At 43.7% G+C, this 11179-nt stretch overlaps 1 protein-coding gene across 2 annotated transcripts; it reads right to left on the reverse strand.

Annotated features, from left to right (window-relative positions):
* Nucleotides 1-2182: 2182 nt before the first annotated feature.
* On the reverse strand, nucleotides 2183-10458 carry rubcnl (rubicon like autophagy enhancer). Of its 2 annotated transcripts, none has more exons than XM_026296320.2 (17): nucleotides 10256-10458; nucleotides 8738-8849; nucleotides 8225-8600; nucleotides 6831-7105; nucleotides 6438-6535; nucleotides 5997-6348; nucleotides 5438-5483; nucleotides 5221-5326; nucleotides 4936-5072; nucleotides 4771-4835; nucleotides 4058-4097; nucleotides 3900-3977; nucleotides 3463-3583; nucleotides 3306-3367; nucleotides 2989-3142; nucleotides 2810-2900; nucleotides 2183-2437 (listed from the first exon to the last, which is right to left on the reverse strand). In XM_026296320.2, exons 1-17 carry the CDS (start codon nucleotides 10256-10258, stop codon nucleotides 2340-2342), a joined length of 2214 nt encoding a protein of 737 aa, XP_026152105.1. In that variant the 5' UTR covers nucleotides 10259-10458; the 3' UTR covers nucleotides 2183-2339. The 2 variants fall into 2 exon arrangements, with proteins under 2 accessions (XP_026152105.1, XP_026152104.1); XM_026296319.2 differs by having other exon boundaries at nucleotides 8225-8603.
* Nucleotides 10459-11179: the final 721 nt, after the last annotated feature.

An 11179-nucleotide genomic window follows, 5' to 3' on the forward strand; every position in this document is an offset into this window, starting at 1 on the left:
ATAAGTAGACGTGACAAACACAGTTACTTCATCCATACTTTTCTATGCTGCTATATTGAATGAAATGAAATCACAGGGCGCCCATGATTAAACCTGAGATGATTCATCACACTTGTTTCTGAGAATTAGCAACTCTCAGACTTAAAGAAATTTCCACAACAGTGTCAAAATACAGGGGCAGTGATTTTCTTTGTGTTATTCTGCATAAATCCCATCCAGAGACTGACAGCACCAATGAACGTGGTGTCGTCAGCGTAATGTGTGTGAATCCAGAACCTGCTTCAGCTTATCGGTCTGTGCCGTAGACCTCCACTGTTAAAAACACAGCAGGGAGCCACACCGCTGACCTGACTCACATGGTTCTTCCTCACTAACAATGGGAGGCCCGTCTTTTTCTTTTTTGTTTTTGTTAAGGCTCTTTCAGGCCTTGGTAATTAAACCTGCATCCAGTAAATTTATATCAGTGACAGTGATAAAAAAATGTATTAGAAATGAATTATCATAATTAATTATTTGTTTGTTTCTGTGTGGAGTTTGCATGTTCTCCCTGTGCTTGTGTGGGTTTTCTCCAGGTACTCTGGTTTCCTCCCACAGTCCAAAAACATGTATGTCAGGTTGATTGGTGACTCTAAATTGCCCATAGGAGTGAGTGTGAGTGTGTGAGGTTGTTTGTCTCTATGTGGCCCTGTGATGGACTGGGGACCTGTCCAGGGTGGGCCCCTGCCTTTCACCCAAAGAGAGCTGGGATAGGCTCCAGCAGGTCCCTGGGACCCTGGTTAGGACTAAGGGGGTACAGATGATGAATGAATTAATTTTTTAGACAATTTTTAAGAGTCCTCCTCAGTTATTAAAGAGATGACCACATGTAGTGTTTGACATATTGCCCAACTATAACTCTAGACTTTTTAAACACACAGGCACGTCCCGCCCAAATGTGTATCCATGTTCTTCATATATATGTTCATAATTAATCTATAGTTGTGTCATCCTGATTGTAATGTCATTTATGATATAATTGAATATAATGTAGTTGGTCTGTTGTCCCTCCTTTGTCTCTTTTCATCTTCCCTTTCTCTCCTTTGCTTTATCTCTGTTTCTTTCATTTCATTTGTGATATTGGGCTGAACATCAACTTGATTTTTTTAAACCACCAACAATCTTTTTTATATTTTGGCTACTGATGAGCAGAAGCAGCAGCAGACACAGAGAAACATTAGCATCTTTCCAGCAACCAGGTCAGTCTATTCAGTTTTTATGTCCACCCCAGTCTGTCCACCAGCTAGTCCACCGTTGGGTCCTTTTAGTTCTTTTTTTTTGAACATGAGAATTAACCAAAACAGTAAAATTGAGGCCACAACACTAACAAATAAGTTAAAAGACTCTGAAACTGTCTGAGGACTTTGAACAAACAAATACTGAAGTGAACTTTTTCAGCAATAATTGCATCACCTGCTGATGTGCTGTGGCTGCGTCATGTGTTTATGCTTAGCTTGGTTTTCCTAACACCTCTGATTGCAGTGACACCTCAGAGGTTGCTCCATCATTATCTGGCTCCGGCTCGTGAAGGTGTGAACCAACTTTGGGCCTAAAGGGGCTCGGCACGCTGCCGTTAGGAGCCACTAATGAGAGGCAGTCTCATGAGACTGAACTGTGTGTGTGGGTTAAGGGTCCGCTAATGGGCACAACATTCACACATGTCACAGTTAATGGTGTTTTCCAACAAACTGATCTATGGAGAGATGAGTTGGTGCATTTACTGTTGTTTCCCTACAGCATTCACCGTAACTTTCTCTTCTTTAATGAGACTCGCTAAAGTTTGTCTTGTACTTGCTCATATGTTGCTGTGTCCATGTGCACCTGTTGTGCATGTAGAGTTGAACGGCATCTTATGTCAAGTCAGGACCTACTGACCTGTTTCTAATCCAGACGAGGACCCTTGTCACATGTCATGTTTTTTATTAAAACAGAATTTAAGACGTGCTGATATCTCATATTCATGCTGTTTGGATTGTGTGTCCTCTTCAACGAACTGCACTCACATACATTTGACGTAAAACACTGATTCATACTTTACTGCATGTCAGAAATACACATGTATAACTAAGCATCGGACAGACATCTCTCACTCTTACACATGCATACACACAGAAACAACAACAAAAGACGACACATGTACAGGATATATTGCTGCTTGAGGTAAAATGACTCATACAGGTTTTTATTTCCACAGGAAATATAAAGGATTTGATTCACAATCAAATGTTTAACAGTGAACATTCCCTGAGCCAACATGTGATGAGTATAGACACAAAAATGTAGCTTTTCAGTTCAGTCACGCTTCATGGAGTCATCTTGAAATTTCCCCGTGTTTGGATCCGTCTACATTTCGGACACTGTTTTTCCACAAAACAGTGCTTGTGAAAACAGGCCTTGCACACTAAAAAGAGAAGCAATATTCATGTAGTTGATCTTTTCCTTGGTCAAGTTTCATAGATGGCCACTTGGTTTTTACTGAGCTCAGACTGAACATCAGAATCTGTTTTTATACAACAAAGACTCTGGATTTTGTCCTGTATTTCCTCATTTCAGTTTCCAGTGACTGTAAGAATCACATGACTGTGTGTGAAACAGTTGCCTGCTTGTTGTAATGTTACTGTGCAGACGACAAGTGTAGTTGTGAGGAGCGAGGAAACTTTCACCTCCCACTGAAATCAGCCTGTTCTTAACTTTCATTTTCTTCACTGTGGCCTCTTTGCCTTCATTTTTCCTGCATTTATTTCAGAAGTAATCAGCATTTGTCCATGCTTACCTGGGCAGCGCCTGCATATGTCACTCTGAAAGGGAAAGATCACGTTGGCTTCTCTGCAGAACTCGCAGATAAAGCCTCGGGCCAGACACAGCTGTGTGAAAGGAGTCAGAGAAATGGTCGAAATAAGTGACTGTGTGAGGAATCTGCTGTCTGTAGTTTCCACAGTGCTTCAGACTGACCTTGCAGTTTTCTACATGATTGATGGCGGCGTGCAGCACCTCTCTGGCCTGCGCCACAAGCTGACCCTTCTTCACCCTCAAGAGGTCGTCCATAGAGAACAGGTGAGGCTGCTCCAGCAGGTGAGCAGGAAGCTGCTCAAACTCAGGCGTCACACTGAGACACACACAGTGGGACATGTTCAAACTGCTTTCTCTGATCAGTGAAACCTCTCTGCCACATAAAAACAGATGTCTTTGAAGTTCTCTATTCTAGCAGTTTGCAGATTTGAAATAAAAGAGTGTAAAGAGTGTAGGAGAACGTTAAATGTTCTGTCTACCTTTCCGCCAACCTGCAGGCCTTCAGCAGCTTCTGGATGCTCTGCAGCTGCTCCTGCAGCTCCTGAACAAAATTGTTGAAATAACAGACTTAAGAAAACAGATCCAGATGCACGATGGTCAGCAGTAACAGCTCTTATCGGTGCCTGCTGAGCTCACCTTGAACCTGTGGAGCTCTTTCACTCGGCTGTACAGCGTCTTACCAACACAGGTCAGGTCAAACACAGGCTGATGCCAAACCGAGTCCAGCAGCTGTTTGGAGAAATCACTCACAGGGTACCTGCAATATTCGCAAATTCATCACAAAACCTTTAAATTAGACAGCAGTTACTCAAATCAATGAATCAGTTGATCACTTAATCAAAATGATCATACTCTGATCACTATTATTAGTCGTATTGTATTGATAGTATAATGTTATTATTATTAGAAATGGAACAAGCTTATAGAACTTCTCACCAAAACGTTTTTAAGAATTGACTTTATTCTGTCAGTGTCACCCACTTTGATTAGAATTATTGATATGAATAAGGATATTCCCAGTAATCATATTTTATGGGAAATAGATAACAGGTCTACTGGCAGTTGGTTCTTACCTGCCAAAGTCCCAGCTGGACAGAACCCGACCAGGGATCACAGCCTCAGCGCCGCTGTGGCAGCAGTCGCAGAAATACCTGTCACATCAGTTAGAATGAACTGAGACTGTGTTGTTTCTGTTAATGATTATACACGTGTCATCATTTGGATACCGTACCTGCCGAGGTATTCACAATATCGCAGTTTCTTGATGTACCCTGGTGACAGAGAGACACAAGCTTTTAATCTTCCTGTACGCCACATGTTCCTGTGTAAAGACAGATGGTCTGAGGACTGTTTGGTTTCCACAAAGACCATGAGATAACGTTTGTCTCAGATGGTGGAAGAGAGAAATTATTTATTTTATTTGGTAACTTCACTACAGACCATAATGAAACATAATAAACTCAAATCAAGAGAACAGACAAGACGAGAGATCTGCTGTCAGTTTTTGATTAAGTGTTCCTGTGGAGGATTTGAAAGTGCCTTCACCGCCCCCCAGTGGTGGTTTTAGAAAATACACATCACCAGTTTTCCACCAAGTGTCTCATTTGTTTGGATTACCTTGTTATTTTATTTTTACTGTCTCAGTTAATAAAAATACATTCAGAATTTCTCCAATGTTTTATTTTCCATTTTAGTTTCTGTGGGTGAACTGATCCTCCACAGGTTTTTCTCCACTGTGGCTGAATCTGAATCGACTGTTTGTTTGATTTTACTTCACTCTAATTTATAATTGATCGATTCATTTATTCATTTTAACCAGCTGGTTTTCTTTTTGTCTCTACACTGTGCTTGGTTTGGCCTCCTGTTAATACTTTAAGTCAGTCACGTTTTAATTTCCTGTTTGCTGCCCTGCAGGTCAGACTGTCTGCACAGTCCTGTACTCACTGGGCTCCACTTTGGTCCCGCAGCCTGCACACAGGAATTGTTGCAGAGCCACCACGTCACTGCGTCTGTGCCAGAAACAGAGTCAAGATACAGGTTCCACATTAGTCCCTGATCACAGTAACTTGGACGCTGTTCTGTGCTCGGTGTGTTCTGTGTAATGAAGACCTGTGTGCTGGCTGAACAGTGAAGATGATCTGGAAGCGAGGTGGGGCCCAGCTCAGGGACCCTCTCATCCTGGTCCTCAGTCTGATCTCGTCCATCAGGCTGCCGCCGCTCACCACCACAGTTCCAGTACCTGGCAGCTAAAGGCGAAGGAGGCGAGAACGTTTAACACGAGGATCAAAGGGTGGAGTGAAGAAGGCCTGAGTTCTTGACGTGTACAATATCACTACTATTATTACTGTGTGCATTTCACAGGTTTTGCAGTTTGAGTGTTGCACATGTTCTCACCTCCTGCAGAGAGCTGCGGAGGCTCTGCCGTCCACGCCGAGGCCCGTGGGCAGGAAGCCAGCTCCTCCTGAACTCCATCACCAGCTGCTGCGCCAGAGACTCTGCACTTCAGAGCGGGACATCACAAACTGAGTCAGACGCCACAGAACCACGACAGATGTGTAGCTACAGAGATGCCCGTATGGATGTGGATGTGGACTGTGAGTACTTTTCTTACTTTTTGAGAGAGTCTCTTGGTGTCAGCGTAGAGTCTGCTCCACAGTCTGAACACACAAAGACAGAGAAGTGCAGGAACTACATAGGTATATAGGTGTTAACATGAAAATTGCCTGTAAAGGTCAGTCAGACCAAAGTTCACTTTCCATTCATGTATGTGAAATGGGGCCTTCCGGCCGCACAGTGAGCCGCCTCAGTCTGACTGAATTCTGACCCCTGCAGGTTTGAGAGACAGGACGTGGGACTGGTGTTTGTTTCATGTTTTCAAACTGTTTGTCTGCAGTGGCTGTGAGGACAGTGGCTGCTGGGGCTGCTGCTGTGCGGGTTATGGTGACAGGAGAACTTTGGTCTGAGAGCACTGGCAAAAAGTGAACGGGACAGAAAGGGAATTATCCAGGCACAGGACTCAGGACATGGCCCCTGGTCTCTGGTGTCCATGTTGGACAGTCAGGGAGTTTTTCATTGCTATGTAATTGGAAAACTACTAAATATTTATATTTTTATTTTTGACAGGAGACCGAGGAGCTTACACTGAAAAATAAATAGATAATTCATTCTACCTTCAAATCCACTGTCGGAGGAGAGGACAGAGAAGGTTTTGGGTGGACGTTCAGCTTCATCCTTCTCTGCTTCCTCTTCCTCAGCCTCGTGTGTGTGCTGGTAAACGTGTGTGACTTCAGAGCGGTGTGTGTTGTTGTGTTTGGCGTCGCCCGTGCCGCCGCTCTGTGTGTGTCTGCTTGCTTTCCATCGGTGTCTGCGGTCACTGTCCTGCCCTGAGCTGCGTCTGTGTGTCCACGTCCTGCAGCCTGTGTGTTGGCGCGCGGCCGAGTCGGCGTGTCCGGGGCTCAGAGTCCACTTCACACTTTCCAGCACCTCCAGCACCATGTCCACCACAATGAAGTGAGCGTTTTCCTGCACAGTCAGACAGTTTGTCTTCGTTATCATCAGCAGTACGATGAATGTACAGTATTTTTTGTTATTGCATGAAGACTGAACCACACCTCCTCCAGCTCACAGCTGGTCCTGAAGATGTCTCCGGAAAATTCTGGGATACCACTCCACCTGCCATCTTTGCTGTTTGGTGCCGAGGTAGAGCGGCCTGAGAAAACACACACATGGAGAGAGTACCACTTCTTTTAGCAGTGATATAGTAAATCTAATCCATTTGTACTTATTCTACTTTTATGTATTTTCACATTGTCACTGCTTGAACTTCAATTGTAATGCAGTGTTTTTATTAGTCCCACTCCAGTTTATTAGGAACCCCTGTGTCAGACCCATTCGGTTTATTAGGAACTCCATGCGGGCCCAGTCGGTTTATTAGGACTGACTGGGAAGTTTGGGAAATATAGCAGCTGTACTGCAGATACCAGTAATAATTTATCCTGTTCTACCTGGTCGGAGAGTGGCATCACAGATAGTCTGGACCCGCCCTCTGTGCCCCTCATCCAATCCCTGCTGCCCGCTGAAAGGAAGGTTGAACAGAGAGAGGAGGAAGTTGTTCAGGTTTGACGAGATTGAGATGGAGCGCTGCTTCTTGTCCTCCTGGAGTGGGACAGGGTGGGGACAGGAGCTGGGTTTGGGTCCTAGGTCATCCATACTGCTGATGGTCAGATGCCCACACTGACCCAGAGACGGCGACCCGGCAGTCAGAGGTGGGGAGTCCGAGCTAGAAGTAGGAACAAATACACAGAACTAATATGTCTCTGTGTCGTGTATCCTGTTGTTTTAAATTGACTTTGAATGGAAGGAAATAAAACAACGAGGAAAAAGGTCTAAGAAGTTCATTTTCACAGGTGCAGAGAAATGACACTTTTCTGTCCTTACTGCACAAACTAACGGCAACAAAAAAAAAAAAACAAAACCATTTCAGTTTCTGTTTCAGTTCCTGTTTCCCAGTTGTCTAAAGGCTGCAGCACAGCTCTGAGGACCTTAGTCATCAAGAGGCCTCTGGTCATGGACGGTGAGCAGCTCACTGGTCAGTGTCATAGTGGAGACATTTACATCAGCCAACAAGCTCCAGTTAAAGTCTCTGATTACTGTGGCGCCCTCTGGTGGTGAAACATAGGTGGTGACTGTGGCAGCAAACTGCACAATTCAACACTATTAATATAATAATATAGTATAGCAGTATAGTTAATATCTAAGACTGCCTTACTTTGTGTCACATGACACTATATTATTACTCTTATTGAATGTGTTGATGTTTACATATTCATATTCTATATCAACTACAAATATCATGTTTTTTATTGTTGTATATTTATATAGGAATACAAGTTGTATATTACATTATATATTTATTTGTTGTATATGTTTTTTCTTTTTCTACATTTTTGTTTTGTGCTTTATACTTTTATACTCTGGTAAACTGGTCCTGAACCGCCCCAGGATCATTAATACTAAGTTTGGGTTTAAGTGTAATGTGTGTATGGAGCAGTCATTTAACGTGGCCCAAATCACACAAAGAGTAGAACTGTTTTTGTTTTTGTTCTGTTTTTGTGACTTGAAGTGGACTGATGTTTGTGTTGTGGCTGCTCTACTTCAGGTGTGTTTCTGTCCTGGACTTCAGCCTCAGATTCTGTTTCGTCTTCTAACCAAACCAGCTCATTTTTAGTCTCAGTCTGAACTGTGACTTGTTTTTTCCAAGCCAAAGCTTCTTCCACAGGTCTTATCAAGGGCTGGAGAACAGGAACAGCTTTTAATTTGGGACATTAATTTTGAGCGTTTTGTGCACAGGAACAGGAAGTGTTAGGTCAGTGGGTTAAGCGCCTGTGTCTGTGGTTACCTGGATGGATCCGGCCCGTGCCAGGAGATGGGCCTGTGGCGTCTGGAGATGACCGGACTGCTCCTGGGAAGGTAGAACCTTTCGTTTTCTGGGTCATCAGTGCTTCTGCTGTCAGTCTCAGGAGGTCTTACCTTCCCCTTTCTGCCTATATCACTCTCATCATCCTCTCCCCTGTCTGTGTCGCTGTGGTGTAAAGTGGACGTGGAGCATGGGTCCAACTGGGAGTGATGGGGACACGTCCTGTCTGTGAGCGTTTGCTGTGGAGATTGATGGGAAAGTCTAGTGTTTGTTTCTTCATGACTGGTTTCTGGTGGCGACAGAAGGAGAAGAGGGACTGATCCTGAACCGGCCAACTGATGGTTTTGGAGTGAAACTCCTTCTGGAGAGACAAAAACGAACAAGATCAGTTGTATCAGTTCAAATTTACATCCACAGTCGTTGCTTCGAGATAAAATGGACGAGTTGGAGCTGGGCTTTAAATCAGAAGTAGCCAGAAGCAAACCTGAGCCTTACCTGCAGCTGTCACAGGTGTGTTTGCAGCTGTCGGTGACTCTGCAGAGTCTGCACACCAGCTGACATATCTGGACTTGTAGAGGGACGAGGTCGTGACCCTGCAGCTTCTCATCTGTACACAAGAGGACAGACAGCTTTGATGCAACAGCACTTCCTGAACAGTGAGTAAGCAGCTACCAGCACCTCAAAGGTTGGAAATCAGCAGCAACATTTCTGGCCTTTTGCTGACATTTGCGGCAATCAAAACTCGTCTGTTCTCCTTTTTTCTGTTTGAAGACGTGTGCAGGATGTTTTATCATTTCTGCTGATCAAGATCATAAAACAACTTTAGGTCCTTACAAGTCAAAGTCTGAAGCTTATCGCCTCAGTGACTCCAGGGGCTGTAAATGAGAGCAGAGACTAGTTTTGTATGAAGGTATATGAGAGAGAAAAAGCTGAGGCTAGTTCGGATTAGGAGCTGAAAACCTGCTCAACATTTGAAGTTACATCCTTTCAAATCTACACAATTGCAATATGCAGTCGTTTGCCAAGACATGTGGTGTCACAGACACGTTCTGCACTTGTGCAAGTCCAGTTGTGAGTGTGCGAGTAGGATTAGGAACCTCTGTGTCAAATCAAAGTGACCGACATCTCTTAAAGCCTATAAATGAATTTATTTAAGAGAACCACGTGACTATAAAAGTGAAGTGAGACAACGGAACAAAGTTTTGTGATACAAAGATACAAATTTCAATCCTGTGGACTAATAGAATGATGACTAATAAAATGGAGAGGGACAAAAACATGAAATAAATAAAGTCTAGAAGAACGTACAGTATTTTCTTTAAGGGTGAAGGACTGAGAAAGAAGAGAAATAGTTCAAGTGCCTCATTTCTCAGCCAAGGGGCCCCGACCGTAAACTTCTGCTTTTCTTTTTTAACCTGAGCTGGAGCGGTGGCTCAGGGGGCTTTCTTTAAAGTCTCACAGTAACGTCACCTCTAAAGCACAAAGCGTGGATGTTAAAACTGGGGTCCTCTGCAGAACTTAAATAACGAACCATTCAACACTGAGCCTATTTCTATTACAGTGTCTCTTCACTATTCAAGCCTCCTCCTTTATCCCCAGCCCCAACTGGTCCGTTCTCTGGCTTTAATGGTTTCAGCCTTCACTCTGTGGTCTCTTCATGATGTATATATTTTTAAAGATAAGTGTCAGATCATTACCACAGACAGAAAACATGTTAGTTTACCACTGGAAAACAGAAGTTTCTCTCTTTACAAACTCGAAGACTGAGAACAGGGTTTTGTTTGGCTCCGTGTTTCACTACAGAGCAAAATGTTCTTTTACATGTTAATGGAAACTAAAAAGAGGCTGATTTGATTAAAATGACACAGCTTCCTGTGTGAGTGCACAAGGCTCTGATTGTGAGTGGTAATGTCCTTAATGTATTAAGATATTTGTTTTTTATTTCTAGTGAAGCTGCGTGTGGAGCACCGATCAACACTGCTCAACAATAAATCAATAAATGAAGCTTCTCACCATGTTGTGAAGGCCTGAACCGAAGAAGCGAGGGAACCGAGGCCGGAGGGACCGAAACGACGCTTCATCCACCAGAAAGTGACAGAAAGGAAGAGAGGCAGTTGATTATCAGCACTTCCTGTATTAACAGTGGTTTGTGTTTTCTGGGGTTGAGCAGTCAGCAGAGAACTAATAGCTCCTCTCTCAGTGCACAGAACCCTGAGCTGTCGTTTATCCCCAAAAAAATCATCATCATCATAACCTCATTTCCTCTCTGTAGATATTTTTAATGACAGGAAGTTTCTTCATTCTTCATCAACCCAGGCTTTTATTTTTGGACATTTGTGAAAACCGTCACAATCCTCTTCACCTCCAGACGCCTCATGTTTCTAAACACTCCAGCCTAAACCGAAAGCTGACTCTACATTTTTACAACCAAAGTCCAAATGAGCAGCAGAGAAACTGACAGTCCAGGACACACTGACACACACCTGAGGCAGAGCTCAGGCTAAATAGGAAGACAAGACAAGAAATATCTACAGTAAATGCTCTTAACGCCCAGCTTTAATTCTACTTAGAAATTCATATGAACAGAACTAGAGGTGAGAACTGGACTTTCCCTAACACCCACATCATCAGAGCCAAACCGCAACAGGAGTCAGTTGTGATTTTTAAAGGTTATAACGGTGCAGTGTGAGGCCTCGTTCAGCAGACACGTTGACCGTAGGGCGCTCAGGGCACGTCAGCTGGTGGAGCAGAAAGAGGAAGTTGGACAGTTTCAGTCGGTTACATTTCCATCCATGTTCACAGAAGGAAGAAGCAGCAGGTTCAGCCCCGAGAAGAAACATGTGCCCGCACACAGCTGTTTGTTTTCATTCACTAATAACAGAGAACAGATGGATGTATCTACTTTTACACACTGGAAGACTGAAGCAGACACAAAAC

The sequence above is a fragment of the Mastacembelus armatus genome, chromosome 21 (genome assembly GCF_900324485.2).
Source record: "Mastacembelus armatus chromosome 21, fMasArm1.2, whole genome shotgun sequence".
Classification (NCBI taxonomy): Eukaryota; Metazoa; Chordata; class Actinopteri; order Synbranchiformes; family Mastacembelidae; genus Mastacembelus; species Mastacembelus armatus.

What these genes read in the sequence shown, in the direction of transcription:
- rubcnl (XM_026296319.2), bottom strand. An exon ending in AAGAGCTCCACAGGTTCAAG is followed by an intron (nt 3,368 to 3,462) that starts GTGAGCTCAGCA and finishes AATTTTGTTCAG; the next exon opens with GAGCTGCAGGAGCAGCTGCA. An exon ending in GCCTGCAGGTTGGCGGAAAG is followed by an intron (nt 3,143 to 3,305) that starts GTAGACAGAACA and finishes TGTGTGTCTCAG; the next exon opens with TGTGACGCCTGAGTTTGAGC.